The 20,900-nt window shown below is 46.1% G+C and overlaps 1 protein-coding gene and 1 long non-coding RNA gene across 16 annotated transcripts; one reads left to right on the top strand and one right to left on the bottom strand.

Moving 5' to 3' along the window:
• The first annotated feature begins 149 nt into the window (after positions 1 to 149).
• On the top strand, positions 150 to 19,995 carry LOC148057498 (uncharacterized). 12 transcript variants are annotated; one of them, XM_087763830.1, is made up of 9 exons: positions 150 to 619; positions 1,198 to 1,262; positions 2,654 to 2,805; positions 6,711 to 6,756; positions 7,590 to 8,982; positions 9,098 to 9,143; positions 10,311 to 10,336; positions 14,621 to 14,772; positions 16,783 to 19,995. In XM_087763830.1, the coding sequence occupies exons 5-9, from the start codon at positions 8,974 to 8,976 to the stop codon at positions 16,988 to 16,990; spliced, it is 441 nt and encodes a 146-aa protein (XP_087619956.1). In that variant the 5' UTR covers positions 150 to 619; positions 1,198 to 1,262; positions 2,654 to 2,805; positions 6,711 to 6,756; positions 7,590 to 8,973; the 3' UTR covers positions 16,991 to 19,995. The 12 variants fall into 12 exon arrangements, 1 of the variants encoding a protein (XP_087619956.1); XR_015706185.1 differs by lacking the exons at positions 150 to 619; positions 1,198 to 1,262; positions 2,654 to 2,805 and adding an exon at positions 3,560 to 3,658 and having other exon boundaries at positions 8,874 to 19,995; XR_015706169.1 differs by lacking the exons at positions 150 to 619; positions 1,198 to 1,262; positions 2,654 to 2,805 and adding an exon at positions 3,560 to 3,658 and having other exon boundaries at positions 7,590 to 19,995.
• On the bottom strand, positions 1,883 to 5,131 carry LOC148057499 (uncharacterized). 4 transcript variants are annotated; one of them, XR_015706198.1, is made up of 4 exons: positions 4,932 to 5,131; positions 4,620 to 4,735; positions 3,264 to 3,549; positions 1,883 to 2,284 (listed from the first exon to the last, which is right to left on the bottom strand). It is a non-coding gene; the product is annotated as an uncharacterized LOC148057499 (long non-coding RNA). The 4 variants fall into 4 exon arrangements; XR_015706196.1 differs by lacking the exon at positions 4,932 to 5,131 and having other exon boundaries at positions 2,691 to 3,549; positions 4,620 to 4,923; XR_015706197.1 differs by lacking the exon at positions 4,932 to 5,131 and having other exon boundaries at positions 2,746 to 3,549; positions 4,620 to 4,923.
• Positions 19,996 to 20,900: the final 905 nt, after the last annotated feature.

Below are 20,900 nucleotides of genomic sequence, written 5' to 3'. Positions count from 1 at the left end.
TTTTGTATCCTTTCTGTGTGTATGGGGGCAGGGGTTTGGAGGGTTTTTTTACCTTCTTGTTTACTTCTCAGTGGAAGTCTTTGCAGTGGACGGTTACCCAAATGCTGTCTTTCAATGATATTTAAAAACCACTTTTTAAATGGAGGGGCAGAAGATTAAATTTGAGGCCTTCATTAACACTGCATTAAAGCAGTTGTTGGAAAGGAACTTACTCTGTGGATTAATCAAGCGAGAGCTGTGCTAGCCTAAATGAGCAGTTGAATATGATCTGTCCAAAGGACTGCATAACCAGAATAAAGTAGCTTAACATTAACACTATGTAATTCTGATCTTACAGGCTTATTTGACAATAGAATGTATCAGCATTTTATTTTATCACTTAAAAAAGTGGCTGCACCTCTTCAAATCTGCCTTTACTAGGAGACCTTGGAGTCAGGAGAGTTCCTGGTTCTGCTGTGGTGCCTGAGGACTGAAGTGTGGAAGAGGCATGAGTGGCATCTGGTGCCTTTATTGACACTCCGGTCTTGATTGCTTCTCCGGCACTCAGTCTCCTGGTTCTATTAGTGCAGGCACAGCTAACAGAGGCTTAGCACTGTGATGGAAGGGAGAGGCAAGAAAGGTATAAAAGAAAATCCTTTATCAACTTACTCTTTAGTGATATATGATTATTGATACACTAGGATTCTTACAGTGTGTAACTCATATTTTAAAGTGATATTTTATCTAGTGCCTGTTTAAGATTTTACTTTGGGACCTCTATACCATTGATTATATCAAAGCTTTGTCAACTGCATAACCTAATTATGGCAAAGCAGGTTTAAATTAACTTACATCTTAGGCACAGTACTTCCCGTTTTGTAGTGCTTAAAGGAATTTGTAACAATTCTCTCAAACTGCATAAAGCAAATACTAAACTGTATACTTGCTTCATTTCATTGGTCACTTCAAAGCTTGTATTTCCTGTTCGAAAATGGCATTTCACACTACCGAGCCAGAGTGGCGTTTCTGTTGTCGTGAATCAATGGAGACACACATGGTAGTAGATTGAAAGTTGTCATAGTTGAAAGTAGTAATTACAAGCAGATCCATAGATGCTGGGCCAACTGGGCTGTGTGTTACTAATTCTCTTAGCAAAAGTTATAAAACTAATTCCAGGTTTTTGAACATATTTCGTATTGTAACCTCTCTTGTTTCCAGGCACTTAATCCGTAAATAACCTGATCTGTTGAGAATGGATCTGCAGGGAGCAACACTAAAAACATGTAAAAGCATGTCTGAAATTCTAGTCTCAGTTCAATCATAGTCTCTTTTGACCATGCTGTAAGCAAAATCCAACAGAAGTTTTGTAATTACATTTATATATTTTAAATCGTCCTATGTAATTGAATAGAAAATTCCATCCCTGCTAATAGAATTTTCTAGAGCCATTCAAGAATTAAAGACATTAATATCCTTTCTCCAGGCTGCCTGTGCTTTGAGGCTGATTGTTAGATAATCCTACAAGTCTTCTCTCCTATTTTATTGTGTAGGTTTTGGTGGTTTTTTTTCCACTGAGGGTGGTCTCTGTGTAAATTGAAATTGTTACTTTTGCATTGAATTCACTGCGGCCGTGCCATGGCTTCAGTGAAACTTCACGCTGTGACTCAGCTTGTGTATGGATGTAATGTTTGGAAAGAGTGATTTAGTTATTTATTTTTAGGAAATGAACTGTTAAAATAATTCTTAAATTAAGGCTACTCTGTTCAAAGCACACTCTGAAAACAAAAATGTTAGTTTAATATTACTTATGGTATCAGCTGTCAGCACGAGCTGAAATGAGTACTGGTTTTTTAACGAAGCACAGGAAAAGGAAACTCGTTTTACAGTACACAGACTGGGTCACTAGGATTCGACAACGCAGGGTTTAATCATGCCTCCAGAACTCAAATACATTATAGTAATGACAGAAGAAGAGAGTTTGGGTTAGCAAATCCTCATTTCCCAGAATGAAGACGCAGGCCCTCTATTCCACGTGTTGCTGTCCCATCTACAGTGCCTGGTGGAAGCTGGGTGGCAATAAGGGGAATGTGTCAGCGTGCCTCTCTTTGCAATAGCAGTGGGTCACTGTAAGTCCTGGAAAACGGGAGATGTTTGGCTCCCTTCCGTTCCCGCTCTGGGTGAGTTCAGGCTCCCTTCACAGGAGAGGGCTCTGTGCCTCAGGCCCTGGGATGTCCCACGGAGCGGGGGGGATATTGCCTGGGGAAGCCACGCCGCAGCAGAAAAGAGAGCACAAAGTTCCTGGGACCTGTGGGAACAGGAGCAACTGGGTTTTTTTCGTCATCTTTTAAAGCTAAATAGTAACCGGCAAAAATACAGAAACAGTCCTGAAGCTGAGAAATGGAACCAAGGTTGCCTTCTGCCCAGGTGGAAATCCCATGGGACAACCTAAATTTCACCTGTGCTAGACGTTTACCTTTGGCTAACCCTAGGTTGTTTACTGTTCAGGATCTTACTTGTGGCCTTCCAGTTGCTCGCACTGGGGCAGCACCAGGCACGCACAGGCCGGGGATGTCACAAACCACCCAGTTAGTGGAGGTGTGAGCAAAGATTTGGGGGGGGGGAGTGTCAAAATCCTGTACACTTGGGTGCCTCGATTGTCCCTTATTCTTTACAGGTGCAACACAGAGACCTCCACTACAGCAATAACGTACCGAGGCTCAGTTGCAGCGTTGAGCTGAGGGGAGGAAAAGCAGTCTTTATACGCACCCATCGATAGATGTCACGCTCTGTCATGCACTGTTCTTTCAATTAATGTGACATTCACAGGTAGCAAAATCTCTTTAATTTAGTACAAGTTTGTAGTATAGTGTAAGAATATAAGTAATGTCCCACTAGTAGTACAGACGCCTGTCTTTCACAGACCGGTGAAGGAGAAGAATGAGAGGAGGATGGAAAATGTTTCAAGTGAAATGGTTTAGAAGGGAGGTAGTCATGGGCTGCCCTACTTTATCCTTGTTCTGAGAATACAGTACATGACTGCTTTTAATGCAAAGTGTATCCCCTAGCTCTTGTTCTGCTGCGGGCTTTGAGAGTGCAATTTGCCATGTCCCAGTTCTGTCAGTCATTGTGCTGGGAGCTGCTGGCGCTCTGTCATCTCCGGCTCAGGGTCAGTCCGCGCTGAAACTAAAATGGCCTGAAGTATTATGCAATTATCCTTTTGTGGTGTTAAAATTGCTGGCTTCTTGGCATTATAGTCATGCTTTCTGACTGCACAATTTAGTCACCTGGAAAAATGGGAGGGGAAAAAAAGGTCAGGAGATCCTCCAGGCGGTAATGACAGAAAGAGGAAAGTCTTTGTTCCTCTGGAATCCCTGCTAGTGAAAATGGCAAAATGCTGTGTCAATAATGGCACAGAGACATCTGCACGCATCTCCTCTCCTGCTTTCTTGAAATGCCATGCTGGAGCAGATCAAAATGCCTATGGTTTAGTGCCATATCCCCAGCTCAGTCCAGCGCACAAGTGACTTTGGGTGGTGTTCCTTTTAGTCTCCTTCTGCCTCTCTTCTGAACCTGTGAAATGGAGATAATGTTTTCTGTATCCCTTCCCCGTCTGTCTTCTACATTGCTGTCTTATACAGTGCGTGGCGTAACGCGTTCCCCGCCCCAGAAGCAAGAATTGGTAGGTCTGATACTGTTTTATTGCTGGTAGCTAATACAGTCAGTCCTTGTTTTAATTTGATGCTCTTTTAAAAACGAAATATCTAGTGAGAAAAATTATGGCAGGACAAATGTCTGTTTCCCTTCTATCATTTCATTAAACGTTAGTGTTTGCACAGTATTTTGAGATCCTCTCCTGCCAGCAACGCAGCTAAGTTGAATTGAGTTTTAGCACTAATACTTAGAATCATAGAATATCCTGAGTTGGAAGGGACCCACGCGGATCATCGAGTCCAACTCCTGACTCCACACAGGGCAGTCTGAAAGTGAAACATAGATCTAACAGCGTTGTACAAATGCTTATTGAATGCCGACAGGCTTGGGGCCATGACCGCTCCCCCGGGAGCTTGTTACAGTGCTTGACCACCCCCTCAGCGAAGAACTCTTTCTCTTTTCCTTTTTTTTTTTTTCCTTTTTCCTTCTTTTTTTCTTTTTCCTTTTTTCCTTTTTATTTTCCTTTTTCCATTTCCCTTTTTTCCTTTTTCTTTTCTTTTCTTTTCTTTTCTTTTCTTTTCTTTTCTTTTCTTTTCTTTTCTTTTCTTTTCTTTTCTTTTCTTTTCTTTTCTCCCTTCCCTTCCCTTCCCTTCCCTTCCCTTCCCTTCCCTTCCCTTCCCTTCCCTTCCCTTTTCCCTTTTCCCTTCCCTTTTCCCTTTTCCCTTTTCCCTTTTCCCTTTTCCCTTTTCCCTTTTCCCTTTTCCCTTTTCCCTTTTCCCTTGTTTTCTCCCCCCCCCCCCGTTTTCTCCTCCCCCCCCCCCGTGTGTCTGTTGGCGGCCGCCGGCTCCGCGGCACGCAGGGCCGAGAGAGGGCGGCAGCGCCGCTGCAATGCGGCCGCCGCTCGGCCCGGCAAGCCGGCCGCCGGGGGGAGAAAGACACCCCGCCCCGAGGGATGGAGGCAAGGGTAAACAGCAATAAACAGTGCTTACCTACTTCTAATTTGGGGGTTACCCACTTGTAGTTACCTGACCTGGAACACCAAATACGTCCCTGTGCTCGCTCAGCTGAATAGGAGCCTCTGCTGCTTCGTTACCTTTGCACTGCTCTGAGGAATGAAACGAAATGGTCGTGGGGCAAAAGGCTTCTCTCGCCAAGCATACTACGCAATCCCAAACTAGCGCTGCTCAGGAGCTGATAGTAATCGCGTGAAGAAGGAAAATAAAACCCTCCTGCCGCTCTTCCTGCACCCTGAAGCAAATGGCTTCCTCTCTGTGTTGGAAGATCAGCCCAGCCTTTCTCACCTGTGTGTTCACAGCAAGAAACAAAACCTGCAGGCAGCCAGCCTGAATCACGAGGGGAGGGGATTTAGCAAGACGGGTCTCTTTCTTCAAGCACTTTTAAGAAACACATAAACGTTACAGTTTTGTCAGCTGTTGCAGTATATAATCAGGGAGAGGACGTTGGATACGTTTCTTTGGAGGTCATGCTCTTTCGGCAGCGGTATAACAGTAGGAAATGGCTGGAATCAAACTATCTGCTGTTACCTGAAGGCAGCCCATCGGTAGGAGCGTTATTGGATGTGCTGAAATTCCTTCTCGCTCCTCTGTCCCCCAATAAACCTGCGCGCAACTTCCTCTGGGGATGGGCCAAGTATTGCTCTATTAGTATGCAGCACCACAGCCAGCAGGGCAGAAAAATACACAAACAGGAGGAGAGAAAATAGATGAACAGCAGCAGGAGCAAAGTAAACGCTTTTAAATTCTGGACTGAAATTTCCCTCCACTGAGATTCCCTTTGCTCTGTGGGGTTGTGACAAGACCTAAAATATTCTGAGGTGAGAGTGAGGTTGGTCCATTTACTTACCCAAGTTCTGTTTTCAAAACAAAAATGAAGCCTAAACTGGGAGGCAGGGGAATTTTTTTGTGATGGACGGTAAGAACCCAAGAATCATGGAAATGGGCACAGAGTGACAACCCAAAAATCCTCTGAAAGTATCCTAATCCATAAAACTGTTGTGAAAATGACCTTTCTGGTTCTCTGGGTAGTTACATATCCCTGGCGTTTAGCAGTGTGCTAGACGTTCCCCTTTGCATTGCATTTATCCTACACCCAGCACTACCTTCAGTTCCCAGGCGCTACCTCCCCTGCCATCCCTGCAGCATTTACACCGGCCGAGGGGCTGTCACCGGGTTTTCTCCTCCATATGCCACTACTGTCGCATCCCTGCCAAACAGTAAGGACTCTCTGTTGAACTTACTCTTATAAATATCATCTATATACACTTATTTTAACATAAATTCATTTATTTATGTGAAGGACAGATCGGTAGTTTAGCAGCCAGTTCCTCGGGCAGCACAGAGAGTCCCTGACCGACACAGACCCAACTTCAGCTGCATCCTTCTCACTCACAGCCAGATGTGCATTCAACACACACTTTCGTGCATGTGCACAGCAACAGACAGTACCATGAATGCGCAGGAGTTTTATTTACACTTTTTTAAAGCGTTTTGTTTGCTTATGTATGTTTTTGGTATTTATCAGTGAATATAACCTTTATTGCTGTATATCCCGTTCCCATACTGTCAAGCAAGCAAATATTCCCGATAGTCAATGGTAAAAGGCATTTCTGAGACAGAGGTGGCAGCAGCCTGCAATTATTCCCGTTCCTCTTAGCTGTCAGCCATCAGAATACCAGCTTCTCTAGGGAATGGTGTGTTGCACGGAGGCAGAAAAAAATAACCATAGATTTTGTTAGACGTATTTGATGCATAGAATATATCCCACAGGATGCCCTTCAGGATCAGGACTTTCCTCAAGAGTATTTCTTGCACGTGAGGGTTAGCCGTATGGTGTCACCTATAGACACTCGGCTTGCTTTAGACAGCATTCTCTGTAAAGACGGAGCAAAAGACCTGCTAGAAGAGGATGTTAAAAGCATTCAAACCCTTCCCTATCAACCATAAACAGGGTGTGGTGCATATGTTAAAAACGCAGCAGGAAAGAGAAGAGATAACCATTTAAACAACCATGTTAAGTAAGACCTAATTAGTGCTAATCTCTGTTTTTCTTTTTTGCCCCAGGAGCAGTACGGGTACACAGAAGAAGAGGAGGTTTGGGGAAAGAAGGGTAAGAGAGGTCAGCCTACTATTAATTGCATCTTGTTTAGCTGGGTCACTGCAGTTGACCTCATTCAAATCTTCAATTGACATCTTGGTTTAAAATCCAAGATGGCAACACCACACAAGATTTGTGCTCGCTCAGAGTCATGCTGTCTTCATTAGTCTCTCATTCTTTTCAAATACGTATTTCATATGCAGCTGAACATCTCAATTCAGCTGTGGCATTGCCCAGAGGTAGAGTCAATCTTGTATTGCCATGCCCTGCCTAGTGCTGGGTGCTGCGCTTCCACTTCATCCCAAAAATGTGAAGATGGGGTATGCCCCTGTTTCCATCGAATCTGAGGGGAAACAGGATTGTGCGGCATCTGTGGGAGCAAGGGAAAAAATTAAAAGATAGGTGGTTAACAAAAAAAAAAAAAAGGAAGGGTGAAACATCTGAAGTGGTTTCTGAGAAGATTATCCTGAGGTGCAGCAGGGCTAAGCGTTGCTGACCTGAGGCATGCTGTGCCAGCTGACCCACCTGAGTTTCTGTCCTTCCGCCTTTAGCTTTTCGCTTTTCAACAGAGAGATCTGACTGTGGTGGCAGTGAATCTATTTGCGGATCTTGCCAAAAAAACCTCTCAGAAATCCAAGTATTCCCCTACAGAGGACAATGTAAGGAGAAGCTATTTTTGTGTTAATTTCTCCTGAGGTTGCTCTGAAATTTATGGAAGAGGAGAAGACTGAAGCAATAAGCTTTCCTTTAGGTGCCTCTGGAGACACTACTGATTCAGGCTTAGTTTAATCACCATGCCTGGGTAAACTAATATTCACTAATCCACTCAAAATTGTTTTTTAAAGGAAATGTTCTTATGGGATCCTCTCCCTGAAGACAAGGGACACTCTCCACCCAACCGCCCTGAGTGAAGCAGTGCAAACTGGAGCAGGCTGAGATCCCGGAGTCAATGCCCCTTTTCCTCTCCATCAGGGAAGTTTCCTAATCCCCAGGAGTTCCCTCTGCATGGGAAATGAGGCTCTGCATGGCTTTGGCTTATAAGCAAGACCGACAGGATAAGTCATCAGTAATTTTAGGCTGAAGTTCCCAGCTGCACTCATCTGCGCCCATGGCAGAGCCAGGAGAGGGGGCAGTGTGGCCGTTCGCCCCCACATAGTTAAAAACGTTGCAGAGCTGCTTTAAGTTATATTGGCTACTCGCAGCTGGCAGGGATTGGGGGGCCAGCTGAGAATGACACAAGTGCCACCCAGCATCGGTTATGCCTTCTCCAGCCCCTCATACCCGTTAGGCACCAGCTGTGGTCTTTAGTATGCCAGACAAGCTCTCCTTTTCCTTTGCACAGCATGACTCCTATAGAGGAGTTGGACCAAATTTTAAAAAAATGTCATGTTCTTGGAGGAATATTCTCATGGCCTCTTCTGGAAAGTCAGAATTTTGTATTATCTGGTTTCCCAAAGAACTGAGGTTCATAGAGTCATGCCGTGTTCATCCAGCCATTCCCCTTTCTGCCAAAAGTTTTGAACTTTCTGTCACCCGTAGCTGAATTTCCCAGAGAGGTAAACGTTTCAGCAGCTTCAGTTCTTTAAGATTTGTGAAAACCATTAGCTGAATAGAGGAGCAGAGGGAAAATTCAGCAGAGTCTGTTTGACATCTGCCGACCACCCAAGCACCATTCATAGGGCCCCTGACCAGTCACACTGCATGTAGAAACAGAGAAGGGGCACAACATTTTGGCGGGATCTGCAGGGGGGGGCATGAGGGCATGGGAAGGTATTGCATAAGGGGGCATGGGGAATGCAAGGAACCAGGCTTTGTTAGTCCTGCTGCTGATGGAAGAACTAGAAAAAAGACTGCAGATAGGCTTTGAGGGTTATCGACACGCTTATATCAAGAAGAGTGATTTTATAGGGCTAGGAGATAAACTTCTGTTGCTCTAGTGTTTCTGTTATCAAACCACAGTAGGCCCTAGAGCTCCTAGCGGAGATGGAAGTGCCAATGTGCTTGGTGCTGTATGGATCCTCGCCCAGAGGTCTTTCACCCTGCAGAGACTTAAGGGATGGAAACCCCAGCCTGGAGTTCAAATCTTTACTGACTGATTTTGAAATTGTTGTTAATGCATGTATTTCCAGATCCAGGAAGAATGAAGCACAATTTTGAGCCTGGCTGTATCCAAGGGGATACTTGAGAAGACCTGAGCTGAAAGAATTGGCCTTTGGAAAGGGAATTGCTATGATCGTGGTATGCTGGGGAAAGACGCCTTTTTTGTGCCTTAACTTTCCTCTAAGGCGGTTTCAGAGGAAGGAGTAGGGCTATACAGTGTTTATTTACAATGCTCTGCTGTCCATTTCTGTAGGTTTTTGTTGGGATGCTTTTGGGTGAGAAGCTGGCAAAATGTTCAGGTACTGAACCCTGGAGGGAGGGAACATTTCTAGTCTGGTGAGTGGAGAGTCCTGGCTGGGGACTGAAGGGAAAATGGTGCGGCACAGTGAAGTACATTCCCTGGCTCACTGCGAATTCTGCAGTTGTGAGCCTTAGACTTTATTACTGCAGGCTGCGCTGGCTCCCCTTAGCTCCTGGAGGAGGCTGTGAGGCTGAAACCTTCCTCACCCAAGCCTGGAGGGCTCTTCCCTCTTTTATTGGTGTCGCCTCCAGAATATCTTATCCCTTTCCCTCTCCCCTCGTATTTTTCACCCTTTGGCCTCTTTGCCCTGTTAGGTTAGGTGATAAAAGGCTCATCTCCACACACGCAGGTGGGGGAACCCAAAAAACTCCCTGCCCTGGCTCCTCCCCAGGCTGTCTCCAGGATGTCTCATAGACTGAGGGGGCCCCTGCCTGGGGGTAGGGGACTCATCGTGAGGTGCAGAGGATGAGCATCTTGGGATCGCACAAGACTTATTAGGGAGGTTTAGGGGAGGAACCAAAGGTGAGGACAAAGAGGGATCGAGGTGGTCTGGGGAGGAAAAAGTGGGGAAAAATAGAGCGATAAGGGTTTAAAAGCGAAAGGTCACGGGTAAGCAGGGGCTTGCCAGGATGCTTGTCTGCTCCTGACCAGCACAGTCTGTCCTGTCTCCCTGTTAAACTCTTTTTTCCTGGATGAGGGACTCCCTATCAGTGTGTGCCTGTGTGTATGGGGTGTGAGTGCCGCTGCTGGAGTGGGACTGGCGGTCACAGGCATCCATGGTGCCAGCAACTGGAGCCAGTTTGCATGTGTGCGCCTGTGTCAGGGCAACTGGAGCCAGTCTGGGTGTGTACGTTGGGGTGTGATGAGGAGCAAATACTGAGATGGACTAGCTGGCTGGAAGGGTAAGTGGCCAGGGAGCCGGGTATGGAAGTGGCCATAAGTCTGGGCTGGGAGTGCATGTGTCCTGTGCATCGGGAAGCTGGAGGTGCTGGTGACCCAAGGGGTCCTGGCCAACTGGGGTCTGCTGGGAGACCTCTCTGTGTGTGTATCTGCACAGGAGGCAACTGGAGGTGAGAGGATCCAGTGCCAGACTGAGTGTCTATGGGCAGCTACTGGAGGGATCCACATTGTATTCATACTTTTTTTTTTTTCCCCTTACAAATAGATCTTCACCCTGATCAGGCTGAGAAGGTAACAGGACAAGGCTGTTGGTGCTGCACGTGTTTGCGTGAATGCTGTGTTTCTGTATCGATCTGTGTGGCTGGCCGTGTGTATCTACGTATGTACGTGGTGTATACGTACCTGTGTTTGTGTGTGTGACTACTGGGAATATATTTGCAGCTGGGCTATGGGTTGGACCTGGGGGAGTGGAGCTGCGGTGGCCTCTCCTCTCTTGGGCTGCGGGATCTGGCAACCCCTAACTAAACCCTGCTGACCCTGCTGGAGGGTGCCTGCAGGGTGCTGCGGCTCCTCACCTTTGGATTTGGGCCAAAATGGCTGTCCCTCAGTTGTGCAGCAGGCAGGCTCTAAAACAAAACCCGTGTCCCTTGCTCACCCAGAGCGGTGGGCACAGAGAAATTATCCCTCCTGTTGCTTTACGTGCCCAAATCCTTCATCTGTTTCCCTAATCGTTTTCCTGTTTACTGATCCGTGTCCTTGCAATACATGTGAGCAGTATATATATCTACAGTGAGCGTTTTCTTTACACCTCTGAAATACAAGAATTACTGTCCTGAAACGACAATTACCAATTGTATCAATAAGTAAAAATAATCTCCTTTTTGGCTGGAGTGAATTTTTATAAGTGATAAAGTGCTCTAGAAATACGGCTCCAGATGGAAATCCTGACCCCTCGTTGTTCCTCATCTCAAAAGCCTTTCTCATATAAACTTTAAACAAAGTGCAGAAGTGCCAGCAATCTGTCTCTGCCAATAAATGAAATTCAGGTGACAAAATCAAATACAATTTCTTTCTTCAGAATCATAAGATGATATGATGGGTGCAGCACGGTGGAGTCACTGTAATGCGCTATAAACTTAAACAAAAAGTAATGTGGGGAAAAAAGTAAAGGTGGCTTTCTTCAGGTCATGCACTTAATGAAAAATAAATAGCAATAAGCTTTCTTTCACCAGGTCTGATCATATTTTAGATTTACAGCTGAATTGCGATGTATACATTGCTACCAAGGCTGACCTCAAATGTTAACCCAATGTAGCTGAAGTGGAATCTGGCTGTGGCATAGAACGGGCTGAATTTGGAAATGGAGATTGTAATTCACCTCTCCCCATTCCTGCCCCCGCACTCCCTTTAGTTAATTGTTGCCCTTATTTATGTAGACATGCCTCTTTCCTAAAGAAGCAGCAGAGAAAAGCAGCTTGCAGAAAAAACAGTCTTGTGCTCTTTGGAGCTCTTATGTAGTCTCTTATATCTGTAGTCTGGTGACTTCGACTGGCCAGACACCTAAGTAGGACTACACACACGTGTAAGGTTGTGCACAGATGGAGCCCTGCGGAGTAAATAGCCAGGCAAAGAATCCCCCTTTCACCAAAACGCAGGAGGGGGCCGGGCGAGCTTACGGTCAAACGCCTCGGTATGGTGCAGGGCACCGAGTGATGCGGAGGAGGAGTTGTAGAGGCAGACCTCGCTCCCCGACTGCAGGTCTCGTGAGCCACACATTGGCTCCTGCACGTTGCGGCTCAAAACCCTCAAGTATGGGCAATTGCTCCCCCGGACAAAGTGTCAGCCTGAAAACCTTCCCAGGGCAGGGATGAGCAGGGGCTGGATGGCTGGGTACCCTCAGCTGGCTGCACCACACTGCTTCCTGGGGGGTACCGCTGTCCCTGGCAGCACCCTGGTCACCTCGGCCACCCCTGCTCAGGACAACCGATTTTTTGGTTTCTACTCAGAACAAATCCAGTGATTCAGCACCTCACAGGGAGGAGGTACAGCTGGCAGCAGGCTGCTCTCACCAGAGCAATTAACTAAAATTAATTAAATTAATACAGAGCAATTAGCATTGCCACCTTCCTGAAGCCTGCTGTTAAACAACATGTCCATGCCTGGGATGTTCCTCACTTCCTTTGGGAAAATAGTGCCTGGGAACGCATTGCTCCTGCCCGAGTGACCTGAACTGATGCGCTCATTAGGGGAGATGTAGGGAAAGATGGCTATCTAGAGCAGGCCACCGCTTAGGTGAAATCGTTCTGGTAGGATATGTAAAGACCCTAGAGCATCCAGTCCTGAAGCAACGTGAATTTTCTATGGTGCTTCTGGCAGGGAACAGGTTGCTAAATACTCCCCGCTGTTATTCCTCATTATTTTTGCTGTCATTGTGAATACCTGTACAATTCAAGGTAGTCACACATTGCTCCTCCAAAGTGCTCTGTTACTGAAGATGGATTAGAGCATCCCTGTGGAGAAGGACTTGGGGATATTGGTGGATGAAAAATCAGAGGTGAGCTGGCAATGTGCACTTGCAGCCCAGAAAGCCAACCGTATACAGGGTTGTACAAAAAGAAGTGTGGCCAGCAGGTCGAGGGAGGTGATTTTCCCCCTCTACTCCGCTTTCATGAGACCCCCCCTGGAGTGCTGCATCCAGCTCTAGGGCCCCCAGCACAGGAAGGACATGGACCTGTTGGAGCGGGTCCAGAGGAGGGCCACAAAAATGGTCAGAGGGGTGGAGAACCTCTCCTATGAGGAAAGGCTGAGAGAGCTGGGGTTGTTGAGCTTGGAGAAGAGAAGGCTCCGGGGAGACCTTATTGCGGCCTTTCAATATATTAACGGAGGATTATAAGAAAGAGAAAGACTTTACCAGGGCCTGTAGTGACAGGACAAGGGGCAATGGTTTTAAACTGAAAGAGGGTAGGTTTAGATTGGACATAAAGAAATTTTTTTACCATGAGGGTGGTGAGACATGGGAACAGGTTGTCCAGAGAAATTGTGGATGCCTCGTCATTGGAAATGTTCAAGGTCAGGTTAGACAGGGCTTTGAGCAACCTTATCTAGTGAAAGATGTCCCTGCCCATGGCAGGGGGATTGGACTAGGTGATCTTTAAAGGTTCCTTCCAACCCAAACCATTCTGTGACTCTATGATTCTAAGATGGGAGATAGAAAACACTACTGTGCAAAACGCAGCCCCCCAGCAGCCCGGTGAGGCAGGGGAGTGTTTTGCAGAGGTAGGAAGGGGCTGATGGCTTGCTCAAGGCTTGGGCTGGCTGTGTCACACCCTCCAGGCTGGCGGGTACGGCTGCTGAGCGAGACCCGCCCCGTGACGAAATGGCAAGTGGACCTCAGCGACCACAAGCGTGCGGCGCCTGTTTGCGGTGCAGCTGGGCTTCCTGCCCTGCTTGTCAGCCGGTTGCTGCCATCTCCACTTGTTGGTTTGAAGTGTTTCTCCAGCGCTCCCCATAGGGAGCAAAAATGCAAAAGATTTCATAAAAAAGGAAGGGAGGGAGGTAAAGGAGCAAGGGATAAAACTCACCCTGGCTGGCCAGTTCAGCCCTGCAGTGGAGACCTGCCCTGAAAAAGGAACGAGGTAACATAACCAGCTAAACCCAACCAACTAAAATCGTGAAATTCTACGTTCAGGTTGCAACTTTGCTTTTTAAATGTTTGCCGGGGCGCTTGCAGGGAAGGGGAATGAAGAGAGATGCTGGGCTGCAGCTGCCTGGCTCTCAGAGGAAGACACTAATCTAATCATTTTCTGTCTTCAGTGCAGCTTGTTTGTATTTCCCCTAACATGGCCGTATTATATATACAAGGGTATACACTGTATTTTAAAGAAACATATCACTGAGGAGAATTAAAAAAGCATTTACTTAAAAAATCATGTCTGTTTCTCAACTAAATCTCTGATGTAAGGCAAGGAAACATACATATTTGAACTTGGAAGTTGTTTTTCTATGTATGATTAACACAGATTTCTAACGTATACGGTGTTGCTTCTCCCGCTAGCTGCAACCTGCTTCATAACTTATAAGGGACATTTCAGTGCTGTCTATTGAACTGTGACAGAGAGAAAGGAAATTTTAGAGGACAAATGAAGGATGCTCTTGAAAATCAGGGAGGTTAATTGGTACTCTGCTCTGTATTGATCTCACTCTTCTGCTTCTGAATTTGACTGAGGTTCTGCAACCCCAACCCAGGCAGATTGCCATTAAAGAGTTTTTTCTGCATTAACCCAGCAGTATTAAACCTTCTGTGGGTCTGATATCCACCTTCTTTTTCTTTTCCTGCTTCCACCAGAGATGCCCATCTAGCAGATTTTCTGTCATCCCATAACCTGCCCTAAAATCACAGGAATTTGCCCATCCAACTGGTTTATTAAAAATCGTCCAGCAGTCCCTGAAAAAAACACCCATATGGCTTGCAAAGCGTCGCTTAGTCTTTTTGCACTTTTATGTTTCATTCTGCGGAACTGCTGATCGTGTTGTAGCTTCGAGTTTCTCCACATTAATTGCAATGATATTTTTCAGTCTTTTCCTGCCAACCAAGCTGCTGGCTTTCGATCAGAAATCACATGTGTGCTAGAAAGAAGCAGCGGATTGCTGTCAGCTGGCTCCCGTCTGTTTTGCCATGGAGGGAAGGGTGAGGTGCACAACACAGGGCTTCTCTGGGAAGAGAAAAGGTATAATATACACAAGGTATATGAAAGTAAGTGGTAAATAGGGGCTTAAAACCCCAATAACCAAACCCAGGGGCCCCTGTTTATACAATAGTGGACTTGAATTGAGTAGACATTGTTTCTATCCCTGGACTCAATGCTGAGCTGAGACTGACTGTAGATTGCCCACCTACTTGCGCCTCAGTGTCCCTGTGTGTGAATTGGAGATAAAGATGCCAGACTCCTTTATAAAATGCTTTGGGACCTGCTGATGAAAAGCAGTTGGCATTATGTGAACACGAAATGCTTTGTTTGTCGTGATGTGGCATCTTATACAATCAGCTCTATGGACACATTAAAAATTATTTCTACGGAGTGAAAAGGCACTAATATATATGTAAGAAGTAGGTGAAGAACCAGCCAGAGATAAGTAAAGAAGAACACAGCTCCCACTAGCTTGGCTGAAAAGAGGCATCAGACACAGCCTGTTGGAGCACAGCCTGCACACCAGATGAATTACGGATACAGGGACATGCGGAAGGGCCATTCAACAGGGACAGCCAAGCCTTTCTGCAGATGAAGGAAGACCCATGCTGAGGGTTGTCATGTTTCTCCCTAGGAGATCTGGGGTACACAAATGCCTCGTATGCGACGTAATGCCTCCTTGGTAGCCCCCAGGTTTCTGGAAAGCCGTGAGCATGTGTGTGTGTCGTACAGATGGTGTTCATGTCCTGAGTACACAAAGAGCCGCCAGCAAGCGTTGGACCTATGGCACGGCCGTGCAGCGATGCTGTGCCCACGCATGGGAAGGGCTGTGCTTATCAAGCACCCAGCACACGTCTGGTCGGCTCGTGCGCTCCAGGGAAGCCCAAAATTTCCAGATATAGCTCCCATGCAGAAACACCAACTGGTCTGCCAGATGACCTGGCAAGATGGTCCTGGATAAAAGTAAAAACCTCCCTCAAATGCTGAGTTTGCACGGTGTCCATGCAAAGGCAACAGGAGACATCCAGGCACCGTATCTGCGCTCCAGCCGTGGCTCCTCTTCTCCTCCTGCACTTCTTTGGCTGTTGGTACTCTCTGGGTACCTCTGCCCATGTGGAAAACACACTGTTTCAGGCTTCACGGCCAAGGGAAGGACTGATGGGGTTTTGCCGCATGGCTAAACCTCTGCCGGGGGGGTTGGGAGACTTCTGGGTTCATGAGCTTTTCCTCAGTCGGGAGGGATGAACGGCTGCCGCACTGGGGCTCATGGTTACCCGCAGGGATACGATGCAGCCCTCGCACAGCCCTCGTGCACTGCTGCCAGCATGCCACTGCCTGACCCGTTCATGAAGGTGCATGAACCCCGGTCCTCTCTTTGCCTCTCAGGAACCTCTGCTGTTGCAAAGAGCTGGGTTTTGATTTCAGTGGGAAGGGAGGAGAGCGGTCACCAGGTGTGAGGTTATCTCCAGCTCCTTTGCTCTTCCCCACATGCAGGTGTTGAGGGGAGCTGTTGCAGATCAAAGGAAGAGGAATACTCCAGGGAGGGGAGGTTTCCAAAATGCTCTGCAGCCCAGCTCACCAACAGCAAGCATTGAACGCGCCTCTTTCCTAGGGGAATTGCCGGGAGCCCAGCTTTGTTTGGAAGGGAGGTTTGACAGGACTTGGGTGATGGATAGTGTGAAAAGTTTCCAGTGAGCAATTAAAAAGAGGCTGGGGGTGGAGGGGTGGGAGGACTCTTTTAGCATTTTTCCATGACTATTCGGGTAACTGGAAGAGCTACTTGTGCAACTCTGAAGCAACAGTGAATTCCTGGAGAGAGACAAGATGCCTCAAACTGCCTTTCTGACAAAAACTGTTCAGAGTTTTGCTCCCTGCAAACATGAGGTGAGCAAATCCCAGACCAGTCATCCAAATAACTCTACGTACAGTTCAGTGCTTGTTTTATGCCATCTCTTTTGGGGACCTCTTGTAAATAAACTTTTTTCCAATTCCCTACATTCCCTGTCTTACTTAACATTTCTTTTGAACATCTTCATCTTCCTTTTCTAGGGCAGCAAATTCTGCTTCTCTCTTGTCTCTCCCCTTCCCTTGTGTCTTCTGTGAAGAGCACAGAAATTTCCTCCACATACTGATCGGACGTTCCTGTGCCAGTAATTTCTGTTTTGTCTCAGGCAATAATGACTCTACGTGGCATGTATCTCTTCTGCTACCGAGTACTGGGCACGGCAAAACTCTCCTAACCTTGAAGATGAGCTGAATGTAAAAAAATTCATCCATTTGAACCAGGCTTTCAGAAGTCAGTTGAAGGAGCACTAAACAGTTACAGGCACAGAAACTGGCAAGATCACATTTTGCCATGGAAGCTGCAATTTGATTAATGTGGCAGTTATTTGACGAGAAATTAGGAGGGAGTTTTGAGAGTCATGAGAGGAAATTAGGCCATCTTATGCTTTTAAAACTCTTTAAAACTCAGTGGTACTCCTCCTCCCCTGGAGGTTTATGAGCATACAGGCAGCTTCTGTATTTAATCAAGAAAGCAAGCACAGCACAAAGGCTGAAAATGTTTTCCAGGGCCAGCGGGACAGACCAGAAAATCTTGGTTTCTGGAAATCTTGACCTCAGCTTCTTGGTTTGCATAGTCCAAATCCTCAACCCTGTACCTTCCTTTATCCAGTGCTGAGGTCTAATTTAGAAGCACTCTACAGCATCAAGCGCTGAACGTGGCCTGACTGGCACCTCTGGAAGTCTCCTTGTCCTCAGAGGGATCTCTCAGTAAGTTGGGCTGTCTGTCCAGAATGAATCTTGACTCCCTCCAGCAGAGGGAAGTAGCCAATGTGTCTGAACTACGCGGAAAAGGAGGTCCCATGGTATGAATCATCTACTTCCCCTGATGGAAACAGGGTGGTTCTAATCAATGTGTTACAAAAAACCAGAGAAACCTCTTTCCTGCAAATGATCAACATAAGCTGGCTGTGCAACAAGTCTAATTCAAGACGAGTAAACTTGGAGTCAGTCAGCAGTGTGGAGGATGCCTTGGAAGCTTCTTGGTGTTAATGAAGGGTTCACTGGGATTTTAAGACATTAAAATTGTGCTTTTCTACCAGACGTGGGAATGCAAAACTAACGCAGATGCAATAACCATAGCCCGGTAGAGAGGTTTCGGGCTGAAACTCAGAAGATCTGGTTTCTGTTTTAGGATGTGCTGATTGTGACATGGGAAAATGCTCTGTGCTAGATTTAGGAGAGTTTAATATTTTTGGCAGTCACAAAATCCAGTTTTATCCTTCTGTGCTCCCAACCTTTCCACGCTCTTAGCTTTCCAATGGTTGAGTCCCCAGGGTCAAAGCTTTTTAACCTCCAGTCTGGAAACTACTAACGGTCATATCAGACCGTTAAGATAAGATATCAGAAGGTGATCTATAGAAGCGCCACAATTTAAAAAAAAAAAGAAATTATCACCGATGACAGCACAAACAGACAGAATGGGGAAAATACAAGTACTGCACATCCCTAATTGTATTTGGTTGCAAATAAAAGCTACTGTGGTGACTGCACAAAATAGCCTTTTGATTTCTTTCCCCAAAGACGTAAGTCACTCTGGATTTGAGAAGCATCGCTTTCAATGCATGGCTTTTTGCTGTTGTCCATGCAGCCAAACATACACATCTCTGACAAGGCTGAGCTGCATGTCTTGTGTTTAAATGCCACCATGGTGCTTCCCAACCTGTTCTGCATCTGGAGTCAAAGTTCATCTCACCCCACCCCCAGCAAATCTGGAGACGACTGGTATTTTCCCTCTTGCACACGAACTCTGCAGTTAAGGCACTAGTTGGAGTTGTAGAAGAATCAAATTCAACCCCCATATCTGCCCTGAGGGAACATGAAATCTCATCTCCCACTTTTTGGGAGGTTGTTCTGGCACTCAGGCTCATGGCAGCTCTCAGCCTCTCCCTCCCAGCGGAGCCCTCCCACTCCCTATGGAGTGCTTCCATCTTTCCCAAGCCAACTACGACCTCGCAGCTCACAAGAGAGGGCGCTTGCTTGTGAGCAGGAGGGCAGACCTGCGGTCCAGTCCTTGCTCAAATTAAAAGCCCAGGGTTTCAGTAACACGTTTGCTAACAAGGTTTTAAAAAAAGGCAGAGCACTGAAATGGGGAGCTAAGGCAGTAAGGAAACTCCTGGAATAACTGCTTATTGAAGTGATGAGCTAGCTTTTTTCACTTTGAGCCTTTATCGCAAGTGAGGAAAGCCTATTTCCTTTATTTCAGTTTCTTCATTTTCACTTGGTGAATGACTTGTTCACTAGAAATGAGAAATTAATTACAGGTTAAAAAAGCTGGAAGTTTATTTTTCCTACCCACCAGTCTATGAATAAACTGAGACACCGGGGCTGAGATCTACTCGTTCTAGGCTGTTTAAGCACTGGTTATTTCATGACATCAGTTTTTTTTGTTTAATAATTCAGTTAACTTTAAATAAAAAATATGTTTTGACACCTTCTTCTTCTTTCACATCCAAATCATTTAATGTGACTTTATTTGATAATGAAAACCAATGCTGCCTTTTTCTGTTATTATAGCCTAATTTCTATCCAAAGGCACTTCAACGTAACTCCTAAGAAAAAAATTGAATTACCTAGTAAATACAAAATATAATTTGTGATTTTCTAAAATAATAAAAGATAAACATTAATAAAATTTGAATAAAAATTTCTGTTGTTTAAGTATTTGAACATATACATATCACATTCTAAGTCAGCAAAACAAGAAAGTATGAAATATAGCAAAAGGCTTCAGGTGCTATGGAAGAAATCTCAGTAGTTACCAACTACTAGGCATCACCTGTTCTTTGGAAAAATGATTAAATACAAATGCAAAACAGGAATAAAACCTGATAACTTTAACCAAGGTCACTTGCTTTCTCCTTTAAGTGACAATTAAAATAGATTATTTAAAACCCACACATATGAATCGCTCCACCCAGCTCATTTTTCACAACAGGAGGTAGCAAGTTTTCGTGCCTCTGTGGTCAGAAAAGAGAGGAGGAGGGAGGCACGCTGCTAACCCCGTCGCTGCTGGCTGCCGTTTCGGTTCATCTCCACTCGCTCCCAGCCCTCCCTCGCACAGGGCTTCCAGCAAATGTATTTTTTTTGCCTCATGTTTCTCTGTATTGCCTTTCTGAGGAACAAGGCACTTGTGTTTTCTGCCTGGCCTTCCCCCTCTCCAAACACCCGTCTCTCTACCCTTGTCTTGTCCCATTTATGTTCCCCACAGGTCTCTTGTGATGGAGAGATACCTCTGAAACCATTGGGTAGGTCTGACCAGAAATGCTTGGAAGAGCCCGAGATTTCTGTGGAGCAGCAAGTCACAACCTGTGAGGTTTCTGGGGTGTGCGGGGAACTGAGACCCACTGCATCTGAAGGGAGAAAACCAGAGAGCTGGAGTTTGGCATCCTGGGAAGTCAGGAGATGAAAAGCGAAGCAGCCTTGATGCATCAGTTCAGCCCAGGGAAAGAGATGCTCTTTACTACGGTGCTTGTAACCTGGGACTCGTCTGCTTCTTCCCTCCTTTCTGTCTGGCTCTCAGAGTCGCTCCAGCATTACACGTCCTGCCCATGTTTTGTACTAAACCAGCCCAGCCCAAATGCAGCGTAACCCCCCTGGATGCCTGTGGGAGAGTTTCAAAATCCCACCGCACCACTCACTGCAATTATACCTTCTTCCAGGAATAGGAAGGACTAGAGCTCTGCGGCATTTCCAAGGGCAGCCCGGTCCTTCTGCCAGGCTGCTGCCGTGCGTGCAGGTTACCAAATTCCCTGATCCCAGTTGTTGCTTCTGAATTATTCCAAGACTGTTTAGCATTGCTTTTCGGTAGTTGTTTTTTTTTTTTTGCAAAATAAACATGCGGAGTGCAGCATGCTGGCAGCCCTCAATGTTCAGATCAAATACCACCACATGATGCGCTGCCCGGGGGAGAAAGAGAAATAGGAGATGACATTGGGGGGCACTAAAACTTGTTAGCTACTGGTTAGCTCTACTGCAGGTCTGATGTCGAGGAACCGACTCAAGACAGGTTTGTCTGCCTTGAATGAAAGGCATAACTGCAGGGTTGTAAAGCCTGGTGACTGTGCTTATTTGCAGTTTAACACAGAGAAGAAGAGGATTTGCAT

This window comes from Nipponia nippon, unplaced genomic scaffold, assembly GCF_047370975.1.
Source record: "Nipponia nippon isolate SJK-2023a ecotype South Korea unplaced genomic scaffold, ASM4737097v1 scaffold_1, whole genome shotgun sequence".
Taxonomy (NCBI): domain Eukaryota; kingdom Metazoa; phylum Chordata; class Aves; order Pelecaniformes; family Threskiornithidae; genus Nipponia; species Nipponia nippon.
This window is presented reverse-complemented; position numbering and strand designations above follow the sequence as displayed.